Source organism: Engystomops pustulosus, chromosome 8 (genome assembly GCF_040894005.1).
Source record: "Engystomops pustulosus chromosome 8, aEngPut4.maternal, whole genome shotgun sequence".
In the NCBI taxonomy this organism is placed as follows: domain Eukaryota; kingdom Metazoa; phylum Chordata; class Amphibia; order Anura; family Leptodactylidae; genus Engystomops; species Engystomops pustulosus.
In genome coordinates this window covers 115,103,957-115,128,553 of record NC_092418.1, presented here as the reverse complement: position 1 = coordinate 115,128,553, position 24,597 = coordinate 115,103,957, and the positions used below count along the sequence as shown (strand labels likewise).

Sequence of the window (24,597 nt, the reverse complement as noted above, 5' to 3'; positions counted from 1 at the left end):
TAATGCACTGATATATAGAGAGGGATCTTCTCAGAGATTATTATTGTAATTATTGAGACAGTTATTATTAGAGGCTCTGTGTCATTATGGCCCATGGACTGTGCTGGTTCTGAGTTCAAATCCCAACTTGAAAAATTGTAATATTATTGAGAAGATGATTTTTATTAATATTATCTGCCGGTCTCCTGCACAAGGCAGCAGAGATGCACATTGATGATGTGGGGAACTGACCTCACTCTGCTACCTGTGTCCAGTGGGGGGCGGAGTAAGTGGCGATGAGGACAGTCAGGTGAGACAGGGGCGGGGTCAGGTAAGACAGGGGCGGGGTAAGCTGAGGCAGGGGAGGGGTCAGCGAGTGTCGGGATCCACTGCTGCATTAATTGCTACATCAGAGGTCCAGTCCGACCCTGATCACACATAATTTGATTAGATACTGTCTGTTGAGATGTGTATCACAAATTATAAGATTAGATACACCGCTCAGCAGGCAGTATCACACAGGGTAGGATTAGATACACAGCTCAGCAGTCAGTATCACATAGGATGGGATTAGATACGCAGCTCTGCAGCCAGTACCAAACAGGATAGGATTAGATACACAGCTCAGCAGACAGTATCACGAAGGATAGGACTAGATACACAGCTCAGCAGACTGTATCAAACAGGATAGGACTAGATACACAGCTCGGCAGACCGTATCTCACAGGATGGGATTAGGTATGCAGTTTGGAAGCCAGTATCACACAGGATGGGATTAGATACACAGCTCAGCAACCAGTATCACACAGGATGGGATTAGATACTCAGCTTGGAAGCCAGTACCACACAGGATGGGATAAGATACGCAGCTCGGCAGACAGTATCACACAGGATAGGATTAGATACACAGCTCAGCAGCCAGTATCACACAGGATAGGATTAGATACACAGCTCAGCAGCCAGTATCACACAGGATAGGATTAGATACACAGCTCAGCAGACAGTATCACACAGAACAGGATTAGATACACAGCTCTGCAGCCAGTATCACACAGGATAGGATTAGATACACAGCTCAGCAGACAGTATCACACAGGACAGGATTAGATACACAGCTCAGCAGACAGTATCACACAGGATAGGATTAGATACACAGCTCAGCAGTCAGTATCACACAGGATAGGATTAGATACACAGCTCAGCAGACAGTATCACACAGAACAGGATTAGATACACAGCTCTGCAGACAGTATCACACAGGACAGGATTAGATACACAGCTCAGCAGACAGTATCACACAGGATAGGATTAGATACGCAGCTCGGCAGACAGTATCACACAGGTTAGGATTAGATACACAGCTCAGCAGACAGTATCACACAGGATAGGATTAGATACGCAGCTCGGCTCCCCATGCCCCCATGTGGCATGTTTGAGAATCTCAGGCTGCACATGATCCTATATGTATGAAGATGTGTTCCCGTTATATTTTATTCCAGGTAACAAGCTGGTGGATAAGAAGATGAGTGAGATCCAGTCGCGGCTGGAGAAGGGGCAGGAGGTGCAGGGAGAATATCTGACCTACCTACTGTCCAGCGGTAAAATCAGCTTACCGGAGGTGTACGGCAGCGTGTGCGAGCTGCTGCTGGCAGGCGTGGACACTGTGCGTAATCATTTACATTGTATCATAAGCCACGTGACCATCCACAGATAGGATGCTGCACCCTTGTTATATAATGTCCATAATATTGCACCCTATACAGATCCCAAAATAATCGCCTGTGTATATAATATTCTTCTGCCTTTCCAGACATCGAACACTCTGTGCTGGTCTCTGTATCACCTGTCACAAGACCCCGAGCTGCAGCAAAGCTTATATGAAGAGGTCATTATGGCCGCCCCGATGGACCGTATCCCTGTAGCGGATGATATCACCCACATGCCGTTACTGAGGGCCGTGATCAAGGAGACCCTGAGGTGGGATCATATACATTTATAAATGCAAAGACTAATTTATCCCGCCACATGTAACACATAGTAAGTGACAATGCCATCATAATCCTTAAAGGGGCTGTCCACTTTTAGTAAATAATTGATATGGTTTGTGTAATGAAAAGTTATACAATTTTTCAATATACTTTGTGTATCAATTCCTCATGGTTTTCCAGATCTCTGCTTGCTGTACTTCTATGCAGCAGATGCAGAAACAGATCTTGTTTATTCCCTGAACTGAGTGGTTTTGCTAAAAAAAAAAATAGAAAATTCAGGACCTTGGGAAAGCTGGGTTGCATACAGGCTGATGTTCATAAACACATTACACGGAGCTTCCTGAACTGTCCAGACAGGACTTATCAACCTGAGTTAGATGACTCATTAACAGCAGTTGGGGGATGGTGCGGTGATTGATTACTTCTGTCTGTTAGGGACAACACAGTGAATAACGAGTTCTCTGCATAATTAGGGTAAGAGGAGAAGCGCCGGGGCAGCCACAGGAGTGACAGAGCCTCATTATCATAATTATATAATTATTTTTTCAGCAAAACCACTCAGCACAGGGATTACACAAGATATGTTCCTGCATCAGTGTAGCTACAGCAATCTCAGGGTATGTTTGGTTCACAATGCATAGAATCAAATGGTAGGTTTCCTTTTATGACATACACTTCATATAATGTAACAAAAATTTGACAGTTTTTCAGCCTTTTCTTTGTTGACGGGAAGCTTCACTCTGCTCCCCCTAGGCACAGTCTCCTGTCAGCACTCACACTGCTCCTGACATGCCGACAGATATTAGATATGCAAACATTTAAAGGGGTTATCTGGGTTTTAAAAATAACTGAGGCCCGGGCTGGGGTGGGCTAGTTAAACATAACAAACATCTACTTACCTCGTCCGGCGCCGCCGATGTCCCGCCCCGCGGCCGGTCTTCTCTGTGCGCCGGTTTCATTACAGGGGCGCACAGGGAGCTTCCGGACGGCTGGAAGCTCCTATCCGACACCATCTCTCAGCGCTTACAACGCTAAGAGATAGGGACGGATAGGAGGAGCCGGCCACATCCGGACCGGAAGCTCCTTGTGCGCGGCTTCCGTGCCCTTGTAAACAAACAGGGGCATGGATCGTAGGGACCGCGGCGCGGGACATCGGCGCCGCCGGAGGAGGTAAGTACATGTTTATTATGTTTAAATATCCCTCCCCAGCCCGGCCATAAGAAATTTTTAAAACCCGGATAACCCCTTTAAACTCTGGACCCTGGGTGTTAGAGGCAGAAACATAATAGGGCTTATTTACTAAGGGTCAGAACGCAGCACTTTCGTCGGGTTTTGCGAATATTACCGCTTTGCACCGAATTGCCCCGGGGTTTTGGCGCACGCGATCGTATGGTGGCGCACCCGACGGATTTGGACAAACCGCGCAATTTAAAAAACGATTTGTGTCGCAAGATCAAGCACTAGCACCAGGAAGAAGGTGAACTCCGGCGGACCTTTGGCGCAGTAGCGACACATGCAAGAACTCGGACAATGTTAGTGAATCGCACCCAGGGGCGCACCTGCCATGAGGCGAGTTGAGAATCTCGCCTCAGGCGGCACGCCACCTGCTGGACGAGGGGGCGGCATTGTGCGCCCGCCCGTCCATGCTGCCAGTCTGCCTATGCTGCCGCTGGAACCCCCACCCGTGCTGCCGCCCACTGGACCGTGCTGCCACACACTGGCACATCCTCTTTCCTGCCAGCCGGCACATCCTTTTACCTGCTGGCCGCCACATCTTCCTGAGCAGCTGTCTGCTCCGCTGTACTCCGCTCGGAGTTAATTGTCCTGTTAATTTCCGCTCCCTCCACTTCCTCCGCTATGCTCCGTTCCCCCCCTCCTTCGCTCCGCCCCCCCTCTCCTCCACTCCGCTCCCCCCCCTCCACTCCACTCCGCCCCCCCCCCTCCACTCCACTCCGCTCCCCCCCCTCCACTCCACTCCGCTCCCCCCCCCCCCCCCTGGTTCCTGGAGAACCTTCCTGGAGAATAAAAGAAAATAAAGTAAGTTTATCTGTGTATATGTATTTGAGTGTGTATGTAATGTGTATATATCTGTGTATATGTATGTGATGTGTGTATATATATATATATATATATATATATTGTAGCGGGGTCAGTTTTAATGTGACAAAGTCCAGAGACACAGACAGGCTTGACAGCAGAAATGCGGTTTCCTTGCGGCTTTTATTGGCAGCCAAAACAATGCAGCTTTACAGGAAAGTAAAATAAAACAAAGCGGGGAAACAAAAAACGGGCTCGTCTGAGCGCTACCTGCACATCGGTAAGTCCCTCTCTAGCAAAACAGCGTACTCACAGCGGCTAGTGACACACGGCTGGCAAGCCTTCCAGAGCAATGTCTCTCACACAGAGCTCCAGCCCAGGATGCAGCTCTGGGATAAAACCCCTTCTCCCAGCTGCACCTGGTAATTAGGGCTGTGCAGTCTCTGGTCAGTGCATTAACCCTTTACCCCAGGTATGGAAGTAACCTGAAAGGAATACCGTATATACTCGTGTATAAGCCGAGTTTTTCAGCACAAAAAATGTGCTGAAAAACCTAATCTCGGCTTATACACGAGTTAATAAAAAAAAAAAATTAATACTCACCCTCCGGCTCCCGGTCCTCGGCGGCGGCTCCCAATCCTCTGTGGCGGCTTCTCTCTTCGATCTTCACGTGCCGGCAGTCGCGTCTATGCGACTTGCCGGCGGGCGCACAATATGATGTAGCGGTGTCGCCGCTGATGACGTCATCAGCGGCGACACCGCCGCATCGCACTGTGCGCCCGCCGGCAAGTTGCATGGACGTGACTGCCGGCACGTGAAGATCGAAGAGAGAAGCCGCCACAATGGATCGGGAGCTGCCGCCGAGGACCGGGAGCCGCCGCCCAGGACCAGGAGCCGCCGCCGAGGACCGGGAGCCGCCACTTCAATTCAAAGGTGAGTATCGTCGGAGGGTGAGTATTAAGTTTATTTTTTTATTATACTGAGGGCAGGCTGTATACTTTTTGGGGGCAGGCTGTATACTTCATGGGGGCAGGCTGTATACTTCATGGGGGCAGGCTGTATACTTCATGGGGGCAGGCTGTATACTTCATTGGGGCAGGCTGTATACTTCATGGGGGCAGGCTGTATACTTCATTGGGGCAGGCTGTATACTTCATTGGGGCAGGCTGTATACTTCATGGGGGCAGGCTGTATACTTCATTGGGGCAGGCTGTATACTTCATTGGGGCAGGCTGTATACTTCATGGGGGCAGGCTGTATACTTCATTGGGGCAGGCTGTATACTTCATTGGGGCAGGCTGTATACTTCATGGGGGCAGGCTGTATACTTCATGGGGGCAGGCTGTATACTTCATGGGGGCAGGCTGTATACTTCATTGGGGCAGGCTGTATACTTCATTGGGGCAGGCTGTATACTTCATGGGGGCAGGCTGTATACTTCATGGGGGCAGGCTGTATACTTCATGGGGGCAGGCTGTATACTTCATGGGGGCAGGCTGATTGTATACTACTTGGGACAGGCTGTATACTACAGGGGGCTAGCTGGCTGTATACTACACCCTCGGCTTATACTCGAGTCAATAGGTTTTCCCATTTTTTTGTGGTAAAATTAGGGGTCTCGGCTTATACTCGGGTCGGCTTATACTCGAGTATATACAGTATATACACCATCTATTACCTTTCCAGCCGCTGTCCTACATACCCTCCCCCTCTGCTCAGACCTGTGGGGAGGAGCACTTTGTGCCCCTAGAGAGTGGACACGGGACAAGGCATCAGCATTACCTTAGCTTAGACCCTGGGCGGTGTTCCACATAGAACTTATAGTCCTGCAAGGCTAAAAACCACCTGGTTACCCTGGCATTTTTCCCTTTATTCTGAGCCATCCATTTTAAGGGAGAATGATCCGTCACCAACCTGAACTGTCTCCCTAGCAGGTAATATCTTAGGGACTCAATGGCCCACTTAAGTGCAAGACATTCCCTCTCTATGATGGTATCATTCTTTTCTGCAGAAGACAATTTCCTACTCAGATAAACAACAGGATGTTCTTCTCCATTGACTATCTGTGAGAGGACAGCTCCCAAGCCGACATTAGAGGCATCTGCCTGGACCACAAATTCTTCTCTGAAATTTGGGGCTATCAACACTGGCCTTTTGCACAACATCTCCTTTAACTGTTGGAACGCTTTGTCTACTTTCTCATCCCACTTAACCATAGCAGATTTTGACCCTTTGGTAAGGTCTGTGAGGGGTGCTGCAATTGTGGCAAAGTTTGGCACAAACCTTCTATAATACCCGGCTAGTCCTAAAAAAGCCTTTACCTGCTTTTTTGAAACAGGTTTAGGCCAATTTCTTATAGCCTCAACCTTATCCATTTGGGGCTTAATGACACCTCGCCCAATGGTATATCCCAAATATCTGGCTTCCTCCAGGGCTATGGCACATTTTTTTGGGTTAGCTGTCAAGCCCGCCTCTCGAATTGAGTTTAACACCCTTTGGACCTTTTTTAAATGCGACTCCCAGTCTGGGCTAAAAATAACCACATCGTCCAAATATACAGACGCATACTCCTTGTGAGGCTGTAAAATAAGGTCCATCAGTCTTTGAAATGTAGCCGGTGCACCATGCAGGCCAAAGGGGAGAACTACATATTGGAAATGACCATCAGGCGTGGAAAATGCTGTTTTCTCCTTCGACGCTTCAGTAAGTGGCACTTGCCAATAGCCTTTGGTCAGATCCAAAGTAGTAATATATCTTGCCGGGCCTAATCTTTCAATTAGTTCGTCTACTCGTGGCATAGGGTAGGCGTCAAATTTTGAAACTTCATTTAACTTTCTAAAGTCATTGCAGAACCTAAGACTGCCATCAGGTTTGGGAATCAGAACTATGGGGCTTGACCAACCACTTTTGGACTTCTCTATAACCCCCAGAGACAACATTTTTCCCACCTCCTCTGAAATAGTCTGTCTTTGAGCCTGTGGTACCCTATAAGGTCTCAACCGTACCTTTTGGCCTGGCTCTGTCACTATGTCATGCTGTATGACATTGGCAGGTCAGAAAAAGTCTCTCTATTTCTCTGTAGGAACTCCTTGACCTCCTGTACCTGTACTGCAGACAAGGCTTCTGATATGTGGACTGCTGGTAGTTCATGACTAGGTGAATCTCTAGGCCAACTTCCAGCAGTCAGCACCTCTCTGTCTTTCCAAGGCTTAAGCAAGTTCACATGGTAAATTTGGAGTGGCTTTCTTTTCCCTGGTTGATGCACCCTATAGTTTACCTCACTTAGTTTTTCCCGAATCTCATAGGGGCCTTGCCACTTTGCCAAAAATTTGCTTTCAACTATCGGCACAAGCACTAACACACGGTCACCGGGTTGAAAGGACCTGACTTTTGCAGACTTATTGTACACCCTAGCTTGAGCTTCTTGAGCCTGCAACATGTGCTCTTTCACAATGGGCATTATGGCGGCCATCCTTTCCTGCATTTCACTCACATGTTCAATAAGGCTACGGTGTGGTGTGCGTTCCTGTTCCCAGGTATCCTTGGCTATATCCAATAGCCCCCTGGGGTGTCTACCGTATAACAATTCAAACGGGGAAAACCCTGTGGATGCCTGTGGCACCTCCCTTATAGAGAACATCAAGTAGGGCAAAAGGCGGTCCCAGTTTTTCCCATCTTCGTCAATTACCTTCCGGAGCATCCCCTTTAAGGTTCTATTAAACCTTTCAACCAGACCGTCCGTCTGTGGGTGATATACAGACGTACGTAATTGGGCAATATTTAGGAGATGACACAGCTCTTTGGTGACTTTTGACATAAACGGTGTCCCTTGGTCGGTTAGTATCTCTTTAGAGATCGACGTTCGAGTGAACATTTGGAATAGTTCCCTTGCTATTGCTTTTGAAGAGGTGTTTCTGAGAGGGATGGCCTCAGGATAACGTGTGGCATAGTCAAGTACGACCAAAATATGCTGGTGCCCCCTGGCAGACTTAGGAAGGGGCCCAACCAAATCCATAGCTATGCGCTCAAAGGGTATTTCAATTATGGGTAGTGGGATCAGCGGACTACGGAAGTGTGGTCTAGGGGTGTGTATTTGACACTCTGGGCAAGACTGGCAGAAGTCCTCTATTGCCTTATAGATACCGGGCCAAAAGAACCTCCGCTCTATACGTTCCCTGGTCTTTTCTGTCCCCAGGTGCCCACCCAGTACATGTGAATGGCCCAGCTCCAATACCAAGCGTATGTGGGACTGTGGTACCACAAGTTGCTCCACAACCTCAGAGTCGGTTTTCTTGACTCTATACAGCAAATCATTATTTACCATAAAATGTGGATACACCAACTCTCTACCTGGTTCTTGGGAAACACCATTGATCACCTTTACATTCTTCCAGGCATTAGCTAGGTTGGGGTCCCTCAACTGTTCTGTACCAAAGTTTCCCTTTGCAATTTGTAGGGCAGAGAACTCAGTCTCAGGCGAAGTTTCCTCTGAGTCTCCAGCGAGGACCTCTAAAGGAAAGTTCTCCATTTCCCTTGATGCTTCTGTCACCGTGTTTGAAAGTTTACACAGATTTTTCACATTTTGATTTGACCTACACACCTTAGCTTGCTTATTTTCCCACAGGTTCCAAAACAGAGGAAAATCACACCCCAGTATGACTTGGTGCATCAAGTCTTTAACCACGCCCACTTCATGCCTCACTGACCCACATGGAGTCTCCAGTTTCACCAAGGCTGTGGGATAGTCTTTTGAATCACCATGTATACACACCACCCCCATCCAGTGGGTCTGAACTCGGTCAGGGTCGACCAGGCTGGCATGCAACAAAGTCACTAGACTTCCCGAGTCCAGCAGGGCCATCACATGACGCCCTCCAATCTTGACTGGGCACACTTGCCGCTCACTTACAATGTCTTTTTGGGCAGCATATGAGGGCCTTGCAAAATAAGACCTGCGCCTGCCCAAATCACAGTCCATGGGTTCAGTTAGTTCTGGACAACTTGCAGCAACATGTCCTAAACCACCGCAACGCCAGCAAACTATCTGTGCCCGAGCACCAGGCACCGTGTCCCTTCGGGGATTTGATAGTCTTTTGGCTTGGCCCTCTGAGGGGACACCACCCTCTTTAACAGACAGTCTCATCCCTTTAACAATAGGAACAGTCTTACCACTGGATGTTTTTCTTTTGTTCCCAGGGTTACGCACATCCTGCAGGTACTCTTCTGTAGCGGTGAACCTCTCAACTGCAGAAACCAAATCATCAATGCTTTTAGGATTCGTATATCCAAGGCCGCGCTGCATCCTCACTGGTAGGGCGCGGATGAAACGATCAGAGACCACACGGTCCACAATCTGGTCTGTGGAGAGGGCTTCCGGCTGCAACCACTTGTTGGTGAGATTGTAGAGGTCATACATCTGAGACCGTACAGGCTTGTCAGGATCATATTCCCAGTTGTAGACACGCTGGGCTCGGACAGCCAAGGTAACCCCTAGCCTAGCCAGGATTTCCCCTTTCAGCTTTGCATAAACTTTTGCATCCTGCACTCGCAGGTCAAAGTAGGCTTTTTGGGGTTCTCCTGACAAAAATGGGGCCAACACATCCGCCCACTGGTCCTGGGGTAGACTCTCTCTCTCGGCAATCCTTTCAAAGGTACCCAGATACGCCTCAATGTCATCTTCCGGAGTCATCTTTCTTAGCGTCTTTTGCACCAAATGGCGTGGCATAGACTGCAATGCTGGAGCTGTCACTTGTCTCTCAGCCAAGACTTGTAACTGCTGCTGGAGGGACTGGTTCAGCTGCTGTTGCTCTCTCACCGATGTCTGGTGCATCTTTACCGCTTCCTCATGCACTTGTCACTGCAGAGCGTTTGCTTGTTGGAGGTTGATGTTGGACTGCACCAGCTGCTTTATAAGCTCCTCCATGTTTAGTCAGGCCTTTGTCTGTTGCAACCGTCCCTTTAAGAGTACTGTCTCTTTAAGAAACTGCCCGCATCCTCCACCAAGATGTAGCGGGGTCAGTTTTAATGTGACAAAGTCCAGAGACACAGACAGGCTTGACAGCAGAAATGCGGTTTCCTTGCGGCTTTTATTGGCAGCCAAAACAATGCAGCTTTACAGGCAAGTAACATAAAACAAAGCGGGGAAACAAAAAACGGGCTCGTCTGAGCGCTACCTGCACATCGGTAAGTCCCTCTCTAGCAAAACAGCGTACTCACAGCGGCTAGTGACACACGGCTGGCAAGCCTTCCAGAGCAATGTCTCTCACACAGAGCTCCAGCCCAGGATGCAGCTCTGGGATAAAACCCCTTCTCCCAGCTGCACCTGGTAATTAGGGCTGTGCAGTCTCTGGTCAGAGCATTAACCCTTTACCCCAGGTATGGAAGTAACCTGAAAGGAATATATACACCATCTATTACCTTTCCAGCCGCTGTCCTACAATATATATATATATATATATATATACACATATATATGTATGTGATGTGTGTATGTATGTGTATGTGCACATGTATGTGATGTGTGTATGTAATGTGTATATGTTTGTGATGTGTATGTGTTTATATGTGTATATATGTATTCCATATGCATTTTATACTACATGGTGGTGCGCTGTATGCGTTTTATTCTACATGGCGGTACACTACATGCATTTTATACTACATGGCGATATGCTGTATGCATTATATACTACATGGCGATATTCTGTATGCATTTTATACTACATGGCGATATGCTGTATGTATTTTATACTACATGGGGGACGCTGTATATATTTTTTACTACATGGGGGGGAAGCTGTATGCATTTTATACTACATGGCGATATGCTGTATGTATTTTATACTACATGGGGGACGCTGTATGTATTTTATTCTACATGGGGGGACGCTGTATGTATTTTATACTGCATGGCGGCACTCTGTATGCATTTTATACTACATGGCGGGACGCTGTATGCATTTTATACTACATGGCGATATGCTGTATGCATTTTATACTACATGGGGGGGAAGCTGTATGCATTTTATACTACATGGCGATATGCTGTATGTATTTTATACTACATGGCGGGACGCTGTATGCATTTTATACTACATGGCGATATGCTGTATGCATTTTATACTACATGGGGGGGAAGCTGTATGCATTTTATACTACATGGCGATATGCTGTATGTATTTTATACTACATGGGGGACGCTGTATGTATTTTATTCTACATGGGGGGACGCTGTATGTATTTTATACTGCATGGCGGGACGCTGTATGCATTTTATACTACATGGCGATATGCTGTATGTATTTTATACTACATGGGGAGACGCTGTATGTATTTTATACTACATGGGGGGACGCTGTATGTATTTTATTCTACATGGGGGGACGCTGTATGTATTTTATTCTACATGGGGGGACGCTGTATGTATTTTATACTACATGGCGGTATGCTGTATGCATTTTATACTACATGGGGGGACGCTGTATGTATTTTATACTACATGGTGGTACGCTGTATGCATTTAATACTACATGGTGGTACGCTGTATGCATTTAATACTACATGGCAGTATGCTGTATGCATTTAATACTACATGGCAGTATGCTGTATGCCTTTAATACTACATGGCAGTATGCTGCATGCATTTTATACTACATGGCGGCATGCTGTATGCATTTAATACTACATGGCGGCACACCGTATACATTTTATACCACATCGCAATATGCTGTATGCAGTTTATACTACATGGTGGCAAGCTGTATTCATTTTATACTACATGGCGGTAGGCTGTATGCATTTTATACTACATGGCGGTAGGCTGTATGCGTTTTAAACTACATGGCGGTACGCTGTATGCATTTTGCATTGCTTTATTTTCACACCAAACCAATATTATGGATCTGGTCCTGAAACTCCCTGAAATATTACATATATGGGCGGGGGGGGGGGGCTCGCCTCAGGCAGCAGACAGGCTTGGTACACCCCTGATCGCGCCGGACCCAAATCCTCGTTGGACAACGCACAGCGGGATCGCAGCGGGACCGGCTAAGTAAATCTGCCCTTTTATTAGAACAATAATTTTCTTTGCCTTAATAACATCCTTCCCCGTTACAGGCACAAAGCACTGGTATTAGGAGGTATATTTCTTGCTATACAGAGGCATGTAGTTACCTCTATAATGACACGACGGCTCACGGCTCACTATGTTGCTGCCTCTGATACCTCTCTATAAATTGCCTGTATTATTTAAAGGCGTCTTGGGGTCTGACTGTCCCCCGATACAGATCAGAGGGTCTGCTAACAGAAAAGGGGTAAATAAACTGAATCTCTGTTCCTCTTTCCTATCCATAGACTTTATCCCGTGGTTCCGACCAATGCCAGATATATCACTGAGAATGAAGTGGTAATAGGAGATTACAAATTCCCCAAAAATGTAAGTTCTTTGGCTTCCATGTGCTTCCCCATGTCTGTGCACAGTTACAGTCGTATGTTTCCGTCCCTCTCTGCAGACCCTCTTTGTACTGAACCATTACGCCATCGCCAGAGATGAAGCCAACTTTAAAGACCCTGAAAAGTTCTCTCCCCAGCGGTGGCTGCGCGGCCAGGTCATGACCCACCACCCCTTCAGTGCCATTCCCTTCGGATACGGGTTGCGGGCCTGCGTGGGGAAGCGGATCGCAGAACTGGAGATGCACCTGGCGCTGTCTAGGGTAAGACTCTACATGGGGGGATTTTACCTATTTACTGTATTGGCTCGGACTTTGACCTTCCATATAACAATGTATTTTATTCACACCCAAAGCTGCCTATACAATTCTGATGTGTGTCCCTGGAAACAGGCGGCAATTCAGCTCCACCCCTAATCAGACATCGTGTGACCGAACAACTGATCCCAAATAATACCACCATACAGTGCCGCGTAATATAACCATGGGCCTAAAGATTAGTATCATGTCATGTGCACAGGGTTATACCAGAGTGTGGAAAATCACTGACCTGATAACATTCACATAATACAATTATATAGTGTCTAGATAATACTACTACTATATAGTGCCCAAATACGGTAATACCGCTATATAGTGTCTAGATCAGTGGTTCTCAACCTTTCTAATGCTGTGACCCCGCAATACAGTTCCTCATGCTCATATAATACAACTATATAGTGTCTAGATAATACTACAACTCTATAGTGCCCAAATAATACCGCTATATAGTGTCTAGATAATACTACTACTATATAGTGCCCAAATAATACCGCTATATAGTGTCTAGATAATACTACTACTATATAGTGCCCAAATAATACCGCTATATAGTGTCTAGATAATACTACTACTATATAGTGCCCAAATAATACAGCTATATAGTGTCTAGATAATACTACTACTATATAGTGCCCAAATAATACCGCTATATAGTGTCTAGATAATACTACTACTATATAGTGCCCAAATAATACAGCTATATAGTGTCTAGATAATACTACTACTATATAGTGCCCAAATAATACCGCTATATAGTGTCTAGATAATACTACTAGTATATAGTGCTCATATAATACAACTATATAGTATCTAGATAATACTACTAGTATATAGTGCTCATATAATACAACTATATAGTGTCTAGATAATACTACTAGTATATAGTGCTCATATAATACAACTATATAGTGTCTAGATAATACTACTAGTATATAGTGCCCAAATAATACCGCTATATAGTGTCTAGATAATACTACTACTATATAGTATTCATATAATACAACTCTATAGTGCCCAAATAATACAACTATATAGTGTCTAGATAATACTACTACTATGTAGTGCCCATAAAATACAACTATATAGTGTCTAGGTAATACTACTACTATATAGTGCCTAAATAATACAACTATATAGTGTCTAGATAATACTATTAATGTATATAATAATAGAAACTATATAGTGCCCAAATAATACAACTACTAACTATAAACTATATAATGCAAAAAAATACAACCGCTATACTGTATAGGGCGCTAAATAATGCAACTTTATGGTGCCCAGATCATTCTAATACATTATATTGTACTCAAATAATAAAACTACTGTATATGCTGTCTAAATAATACAACTAAACAGTGCCCGAACAATACAACTTTATTGAGCTTAAATAATACAACTACTGTTTATGGTGTCAAAAATAATACACCTATATAGTATTCAAATGATACTACAATAATGTACCCCAATAATGGCAATTAACATTGCTCTGATGAAAGCCCAGTGCTGCTCTATAGAGGGGCCATACAAGAGCGCCAAACACTTCTCAGAAAACAGCCCCAGATAAAGGTGGAAATGTTACGTGGCCCCTTTAATTGGGTTCGGGCAAATCTCCCTCTTCCGTGTTGCGTGGGCTACATGAAGAGGGCAGACTATAGGTAGAGGGTACTGGGAGAGGGGTGTAATGCATAAAAGTGTGCCGGGGGACTTTGCTCACCCTCTTTCTGGAAATCTTATCAAATTTTGGGCCTTCCCACACCAGTTTAGTATATATTTACATGATCTGATGCTAGGTGCATAAAAGTACAGTAACAATCCTTGTTATATAAGAACTATACCATAACTAAGCATATTACATATATATGACATGTATATTACCAAAACCAAGATTACTGCATAGATAGAGCATCGGAACAAAGATTACTATGTAGATACATTACCAGAACCAAGATTACTACATACATACAGGACCAGATTAAAGCTTACTATATAGATACAGGGCCAGAACCAATCCTACCACATAGATATGCTAACAGAACCAAGCCTACTACAAAGAAACAGCAAAGGAACGAAGCTCACTACATAAATAACCAGAACCACTGTAGCTAATATAGTTTCAGTGCCCCACAGTAGCCAATATAGTCACATTGCCCCCCCCCCCCCCCCCAGAATAGCCACAGTGCCCTCCCAGCAGTCACAGAGCCCCTACACTACCCCTCAGTAGCTACAGTGCCAATCCAAAAGCAACAATGCAGCGTTGCAGAGTGGGCCCCTTAGCACCATTGGGCCCCAGCACTTGCCGGGTGCTGGTGCCTGCTCAGGTCATACAGTACACATATCATACAGCTATGCAGTGCACAAATAATAGCCCCATATAGTGATTACATAATAGCCCCATATAGTGTCCACATAATAGCCCCATATAGTGTCCACATAATAGCCCCATATAGTGATTACATAATAGCCCCATATAGTGTCCACATAATAGCCCCATATAGTGATTACATAATAGCCCCATATAGTGTCCACATAATAGCCCCATATAGTGTCCACATAATAGCCCCATATAGTGATTACATAATAGCCCCATATAGTGTCCACATAATAGCCCCATATAGTGTCCACATAATAGCCCCATATAGTGTCCACATAATAGCCCCATATAGTGTCCACATCATAGCCCCATAAAGTGTCCACATAATAGCCCCATATAGTGATTACATAATAGCCCCATATAGTGTCCACACAATAGCCCCATATAGTGTCCACACAATAGCCCCATATAGTGTCCACACAATAGCCCCATATAGTGTCCACATAATAGCCCCATATAGTGTCCACATCATAGCCCCATATAGTGTCCACATCATAGCCCCATATAGTGTCCACATAATAGCCCCATATAGTGTCCACACAATAGCCCCATATAGTGTCCACACAATAGCCCCATATAGTGTCCACACAATAGCCCCATATAGTGTCCACATAATAGCCCCATATAGTGTCCACATCATAGCCCCATATAGTGTCCACATCATAGCCCCATATAGTGTCCACATCATAGCCCCATATAGTGTCCACATCATAGCCCCATATAGTGTCCACATAATAGCCCCATATAGTGTCCACATAATAGCCCCATATAGTGTCCACATAATAGCCCCATATAGTGTCCACATCATAGCCCCATATAGTGTCCACATAATAGCCCCATATAGTGTCCACATAATAGCCCCATATAGTGTCCACATAATAGCCCCATATAGTGATTACATAATAGCCCCATAGTGTCCACATAATAGCCTCATGTAGTGTCCACATAATAGGCCCATATAGAGTCCACATAATAGCCCCATATAGTGTCCACATCATAGCCCCATATAGTGTCCACATCATAGCCTCATGTAGTGTCCACATAATAGCCCCATATAGTGTCCACATCATAGCCCCATATAGTGTCCACATAATAGCCTCATGTAGTGTCCACATAATAGCCTCATATAGTGTCCACATAATAGCCTCATATAGTGTCCGCATAAGAGCCCCATATAGTGTCCACATAATAGCCCCATATAGAGTCCACATAATAGCCCCATATAGTGTCCACATAATAGCCCCATATAGTGTCCACATAATAGCCCCATATCGTGTCCACATAATAGCCCCATATAGTGATTACATAATAGCCCCATATAGTGACCACATAATAGCCCCATATAGTGATTACATAATAGCCCCATATAGTGTCCACATAATAGCCCCATATAGTGTCCACATAATAGCCCCATATAGTGTCCACATAATAGCCCCATATAGTGTCCACACAATAGCCCCATATAGTGTCCACACAATAGCCCCATATAGTGTCCACACAATAGCCCCATATAGTGTCCACATAATAGCCCCATATAGTGTCCACATCATAGCCCCATATAGTGTCCACATCATAGCCCCATATAGTGTCCACATCATAGCCCCATATAGTGTCCACATCATAGCCCCATATAGTGTCCACATAATAGCCCCATATAGTGTCCACATAATAGCCCCATATAGTGTCCACATAATAGCCCCATATAGTGTCCACATAATAGCCCCATATAGTGTCCACATAATAGCCCCATATAGTGTCCACATAATAGCCCCATATAGTGATTACATAATAGCCCCATAGTGTCCACATAATAGCCTCATGTAGTGTCCACATAATAGGCCCATATAGAGTCCACATAATAGCCCCATATAGTGTCCACATCATAGCCCCATATAGTGTCCACATCATAGCCTCATGTAGTGTCCACATAATAGCCCCATATAGTGTCCACATCATAGCCCCATATAGTGTCCACATAATAGCCTCATGTAGTGTCCACATAATAGCCTCATATAGTGTCCACATAATAGCCTCATATAGTGTCCGCATAAGAGCCCCATATAGTGTCCACATAATAGCCCCATATAGAGTCCACATAATAGCCCCATATAGTGTCCACATAATAGCCCCATATCGTGTCCACATAATAGCCCCATATAGTGATTACATAATAGCCCCATATAGTGACCACATAATAGCCCCATATAGTGATTACATAATAGCCCCATATAGTGTCCACATAATAGCCCCATATAGTGTCCACATAATAGCCTCATATAGTGTCCGCATAATAGCCCCATATAGTGTCCACATAATAGCCCCATATAGAGTCCACATAATAGCCCCATATAGTGTCCACATAATAGCCCCATATCGTGTCCACATAATAGCCCCATATAGTGATTACATAATAGCCCCATATAGTGACCACATAATAGCCCCATATAGTGATTACATAATAGCCCCATATAGTGATTACATAATAGCCCCATAGTGTCCACATAATAGCCTCATGTAGTGTCCACATAATAGGCCCATATAGAGTCCACATAATAGCCCCATATAGTGTCCACATCATAGCCCCATATAGTGTCCACATAATAGCCCCATATAGTGTCCACATAATAGCCCCATATAGAGTCCACATAATAGCCCCATATAGTGATTACATAATAGCCCCATATAGTGATTACATAATAGCCCCATAGTGTCCACATAATAGCCCCATATAGTGTCCACATAATAGCCCCATATAGAGTCCACATAATAGCCCCATATAGTGATTACATAATAGCCCCATATAGTGATTACATAATAGCCCCATATAGTGATTACATAATAGCCCCATATAGTGTCCACATAATAGCCCCATATAGTGTCCACATCATAGCCCCATATAGTGTCCACATCATAGCCCCATATAGTGTCCACATAATAGCCCCATATAGTGACCACATAATAGCCCCATATAGTGATTACATAATAGCCCCATATAGTGATTACATAATAGCCCCATAGTGTCCACATAATAGCCTCATGTAGTGTCCACATAATAGGCCCATATAGAGTCCACATAATAGCCCCATATAGTGTCCACATCATAGCCCCATATAGTGTCCACATAATAGCCCCATATAGTGTCCACATAATAGCCCCATATAGAGTCCACATAATAGCCCCATATAGTGATTACATAATAGCCCCATATAGTGATTACATAATAGCCCCATAGTGTCCACATAATAGCCCCATATAGTGTCCACATAATAGCCCCATATAGAGTCCACATAATAGCCCCATATAGTGATTACATAATAGCCCCATATAGTGATTACATAATAGCCCCATATAGTGTCCACATCATAGCCCATAGCTCCCAACCGTCCCGATTTTGCCGGGACTTTCCCGCTTTTCGTACCCCTGCCCCGCGTCCCGGGCAGCTATGATATTGTCACGAATTTTCCCCCCAGGTCCCGCTTTGTCCCGGCGCTGTGTCCGCATAGTAAATACTTTGAAAGTCTGAACTCACAGTACAGAATGGCTTCTACAGACATCGGGAGGGAATCCTTTTCAGAGAAGTGTCGGGCTTAGCGCAGAGCAGGGACCACGTCATCAGCTTCAGATCTGTCCATATATGGTCACTGCATCTCCTAGGGTTCCCCAGAGCAGACATCGGGAGGGAATCCTTTTCAGAGAAGTGTCGGCTTAGCTGAGAGAGCAGGGACCATGTCATCAGGTCAGATCAGTATCTGTCCATATATGGTCACTGCATCTCCTAGGGTTCCCCAGAGCAGACATTGGGAGGGAATCCTTTTCAGAGAAGTGTCGGCTCAGCCGGAGAGCAGGGACCACGTCATCAGGTCAGATCACCATCTCTCCATATATGGTCTCCATTAAATAAAGTTTTGGCCAGGCTGAGATTCGAACCTGGGACCCTGTGCACTGCAGACAGGAGCTTAACTAACTGAGCTATAAGCCCAGTGATACAGAGCTGAGGATTTCTGGTAAGTAAGACATGTTATCAGCCATTTACACTGTGACACAGACTAATGCACCGATATATAGAGAGGGATCTTCTCAGAGGTTATTATTGTAATTATTCAGACTATTATTATTATTATTATTATAAATTTTATTATTATGGAGATGATTATTAATAATGGTAAAAATAATAATAATCATCTCAATAATAATAATAATAATAATAATAGTCTCAATAATTACAATAATCTGAGAAGATCCCTCCCTATATACCAAGGCAGTATATAGTTCTTAGTTACCAAAATTCTCTACTTGTTAATCACTGAGGTTATAGCTCAGTGGGTTGAGGCGCTGTGTTATTATTGTACATGGACACTGCAGGTTCTGGGTTCAAATCCCAATGAGGATAATTTTATTTTTTTTTTAAATTATGATTTTTATTATTTTTAATATGGTTAAAATTTGGGGCGTGGCCAGGGAGTGATTGGGGGTGTGGCTTAGGGGGATCGCCGCGGCACGCTACGCGTGCCGCCATTTTGTCCCTCTTTCCTTTTCCCAAATGTTGGGAGGTATGATAGCCCCATATAGTGTCCACATCATAGCCTCATGTAGTGTCCACATAATAGCCCCATATAGTGTCCACATCATAGCCCCATATAGTGTCCACATAATAGCCTCATGTAGTGTCCACATAATAGCCTCATATAGTGTCCACATAATAGCCCCATATAGTGTCCACATCATAGCCCCATATAGTGTCCACATCATAGCCTCATGTAGTGTCCACATAATAGCCTCATATAGTGTCCACATAATAGCCTCATATAGTGTCCACATAATAGCCCCATATAGTGTCCACATAATAGCCTCATATAGTGTCCACATAATAGCCTCATATAGTGTCCGCATAAGAGCCCCATATAGTGTCCACATAATAGCCCCATATAGAGTCCACATAATAGCCCCATATAGTGTCCACATAATAGCCCCATATCGTGTCCACATAATAGCCCCATATAGTGTCCACATAATAGCCCCATATAGTGACCACATAATAGCCCCATATAGTGTCCACATAATAGCCCCATATAGTGTCCACATAATAGCCCCATATAGTGTCCACATCATAGCCCCATATAGTGTCCACATAATAGCCCCATATAGTGATTACATAATAGCCCCATATAGTGTCCACATAATAGCCCCATATAGTGTCCACATAATAGCCCCATATAGTGTCCACATAATAGCCCCATATAGTGTCCACATAATAGCCCCATATAGTGTCCACATAATAGCCCCATATAGTGTCCACATAATAGCCCCATATAGTGTCCACATCATAGCCCCATAAAGTGTCCACATAATAGCCCCATATAGTGATTACATAATAGCCCCATATAGTGTCCACACAATAGCCCCATATAGTGTCCACACAATAGCCCCATATAGTGTCCACACAATAGCCCCATATAGTGTCCACATCATAGCCCCATATAGTGTCCACATCATAGCCCCATATAGTGTCCACATCATAGCCCCATATAGTGTCCACATCATAGCCCCATATAGTGTCCACATCATAGCCCCATATAGTGTCCACATCATAGCCCCATATAGTGTCCACACAATAGCCCCATATAGTGTCCACACAATAGCCCCATATAGTGTCCACATAATAGCCCCATATAGTGTCCACATCATAGCCCCATATAGTGTCCACATCATAGCCCCATATAGTGTCCACATCATAGCCCCATATAGTGTCCACATAATAGCCCCATATAGTGTCCACATCATAGCCCCATATAGTGTCCACATCATAGCCCCATATAGTGTCCACATCATAGCCCCATATAGTGTCCACATCATAGCCCCATATAGTGTCCACATAATAGCCCCATATAGTGTCCACATAATAGCCCCATATAGTGTCCACATAATAGCCCCATATAGTGATTACATAATAGCCCCATAGTGTCCACATAATAGCCTCATGTAGTGTCCACATAATAGGCCCATATAGAGTCCACATAATAGCCCCATATAGTGTCCACATCATAGCCCCATATAGTGTCCACATCATAGCCTCATGTAGTGTCCACATAATAGCCTCATGTAGTGTCCACATAATAGCCCCATATAGTGTCCACATCATAGCCCCATATAGTGTCCACATAATAGCCTCATGTAGTGTCCACATAATAGCCCCATATAGTGATTACATAATAGCCCCATATAGTGACCACATAATAGCCCCATATAGTGATTACATAATAGCCCCATATAGTGTCCACATAATAGCCCCATATAGTGTCCACATAATAGCCCCATATAGTGTCCACATAATAGCCCCATATAGTGTCCACATAATAGCCCCATATCGTGTCCACATAATAGCCCCATATAGTGATTACATAATAGCCCCATATAGTGACCACATAATAGCCCCATATAGTGATTACATAATAGCCCCATATAGTGTCCACATAATAGCCCCATATAGTGTCCACATAATAGCCTCATATAGTGTCCGCATAATAGCCCCATATAGTGTCCACATAATAGCCCCATATAGAGTCCACATAATAGCCCCATATAGTGTCCACATAATAGCCCCATATCGTGTCCACATAATAGCCCCATATAGTGATTACATAATAGCCCCATATAGTGACCACATAATAGCCCCATATAGTGATTACATAATAGCCCCATAGAGTGTCCACATAATAGCCCCATATGGAGTCCACATAATAGCCCCATATGGAGTCCACATAATAGCCCCATATGGAGTCCACATAATAGCCCCATATAGTGTCCACATAATAGCCCCATATAGTGTCCACATAATAGCCCCATATAGAGTCCACATAATAGCCCCATATGGAGTCCACATCATAGCCCCATACATGATAATGTGCTATAGGGCTCCTATAAAAATACCGTAATTAATGTGTTACATCTTTGGGATAATTGATCTTTAGGGACTTTTCTTCCTGCAGATTATCCGGATGTTTGAGGTTAAACCGGACCCGACAGTCAAAAATGTCAAATCCATCTCGCGCATCGTCCTGTCACCGAACAAGAAGATCAACCTGCGCTTCATAGAGAGGAAGTCTGTCTGAGGATGGTATAAAGAATACCGCCACATTGTAACTGCCCTGAGAAACGCTCACCTCCCATCACGAATCTTATCCTGCCATGTAATCTGTGCTGCTCGACGCCCTCTATGGGCAGAGACTCGCCAAGCTCCTCCCACATGACAAATATTTTACCGTAATTTTTGCAATAATTGTCCGCTTTTAACAATATCCATCAAATAATTGATAGGGTTTGTGTGATGAATAGTTATACAATGTTACAATGTACTTTCTGTATCAATTCTTCATGGTTTTCTAGATCTCTGCTTGCTGTCATTCAACAGGATGACCTGATCTAACAAGCCGTGCGCCTGTGTGACATCACATGACAGGGGATATAACGAGCCATGCACCTGTGTGACATCACATGACAGGAGACATAACGAGCCGTGCACCTGTGTGACATCACATAACAGGGGATATAACGAGCCGTGCACCTGTGTGACATCACATGACAGGGGATATAACGAGCCGTGCACCTGTGTGACATCACATGACAGGGGATATAACGAGCCGTGCACCTGTGTGACATCACATGACAGGGGATATAACAAGCCGTGCACCTGTGTGACATCACATGACAGGGGATATAACAAGCCGTGCACCTGTGTGACATCACATAACAGGGGATATAACGAGCCGTGCACCTGTGTGACATCACATGACAGGGGATATAACGAGCCGTGCACCTGTGTGACATCACATGACAGGGGATATAACGAGCCGTGCACCTGTGTGACATCACATGACAGGGGATATAACAAGCCGTGCACCTGTGTGACATCACATGACAGGGGATATAACAAGCCGTGCACCTGTGTGACTTCACATGACAGGGGATATAACGAGCCGTGCACCTGTGTGACATCACATGACAGGGGAAATAACAAGCCATGCACCTGTGTGACATCACATGACAGGGGATATAACAAGCCGTGTACCTATGTGACATCACATGACCGGGGATATAACAAGCTGTGTACCTGTGTGACATCACATGACCGGGGATATAACAAGCTGTGCACTTGTGTGACATCACATGACAGGGGATAAAATCAGCCATGCACCTGTGTGACCTCACATGACCACGATGTCATGTGATATCACACAGGTGCACGGCTTGTTATATCCTCTGTCATGTGATGTCACACAGGAGCACGGCTTGTTATATCCTCTGTCATGTGATGTCACACAGGAGCACGGCTCGTTAGATCAGGAAGGGTCCTGTTGAATGACAGCAATCAGTGATCTAGAAAACCATGAAGAATTAATACAGAAAGTAAATTGTATAGCTTTTCATTACACAAACAAAATCGATTCTTTTTGGAGAGTGGACAACCCCTTTAAAGGGCCTATTCACTGACAACATGCGCAATTACACCGGTTGTGTGCTCTGAACACAGCTAAATGTCTGCTGCCCATCCGGATCTACCCTCTATCATTGTGTCTGAACTATGGAAGAGCTCCACCTTTCCTGGCCTCCAGGCTCCTCCCATTTGACTAGTTGTAGTGTCATTTGCTCAGTTTTGTGACCTGTTGCTAATGGAGTCTCTTCCAGGGGTAGTAATCCATCTGTATGACACTACTGCCTTAATACTGCAAACCTGCGCCTAAATAATACCGGATTACAGCAGACCAAGAACTGTGACTTAATGTGCCGAAATACAGTGCTAATAATGTATAACAGGGACACACAGTGCCCACATACTACCGCTATAGTGTGTTCGGCTACTACATCAATTATACAATTCAGTTGTCTCATTCAAGAAATTGTCTCACCCCCAGTGATCTGACAGTTGTCTCCTAAGTGTCCGTGGTGGGTCAACCCCTTTGACATCGTATGGGGGTGTGATATTAGCACCGTATGGCGGTATTACTGACATTTCTGTTTGATTTTATAGATTAGATTCTACCTCAGCCTCTGGCAGGATACAATGTATCGGCCCCACAGTAGCCGAGGGGCCACACACTGGTGCCGATACACTACACGACCAGGGAATTATTTCTGATATTTCTTTAATTTTCAAGCACTTGGACTTTTCCTTCCTAGAATATATTTTAGGATATAATAATGAGTTTTAAGTAATTTACTGTAGATTTATTATAGTGTTGATTGATCCTGTCCTAAGGATAGGTCCTCAATATGAGATTGGTTCTCAGTAGTTGACGGGCAGGGAATAGAACAGGAAGCAGACAGCGCCATTCTCTGTGTAATGGTGAGACCTGGTTAGTGCAGATCTGCTCATATGCATTAAAAGAAATGCATCCTTATAATCCAGGGACAGTTATTCAGGCACCTCATCCTTTTATATTTGTTATCCATGGCC

The 24,597-nt window shown here is 44.7% G+C and overlaps 2 protein-coding genes across 2 annotated transcripts in view; one reads left to right on the top strand and one right to left on the bottom strand.

The window, feature by feature from the left end:
• Positions 1 to 23,391, top strand: part of LOC140075908 (sterol 26-hydroxylase, mitochondrial-like) — a 32,419-nt gene extending 9,028 nt beyond the window's left edge. Inside the window, exons 5-9 of the mRNA XM_072122320.1 lie at positions 1,479 to 1,642; positions 1,790 to 1,956; positions 12,357 to 12,438; positions 12,515 to 12,715; positions 22,133 to 23,391. Of these exons, the coding sequence (XP_071978421.1) occupies positions 1,479 to 1,642; positions 1,790 to 1,956; positions 12,357 to 12,438; positions 12,515 to 12,715; positions 22,133 to 22,255 (737 nt within the window). The 3' untranslated portion in view covers positions 22,256 to 23,391. The remainder of the gene's footprint in view (positions 1 to 1,478; positions 1,643 to 1,789; positions 1,957 to 12,356; positions 12,439 to 12,514; positions 12,716 to 22,132) is intronic.
• The window catches only part of WNT6 (Wnt family member 6), a 216,551-nt gene that overhangs the window by 165,378 nt on the left and 26,576 nt on the right, over positions 1 to 24,597 (bottom strand). The gene's annotated exons all lie outside the window — the stretch shown is intronic.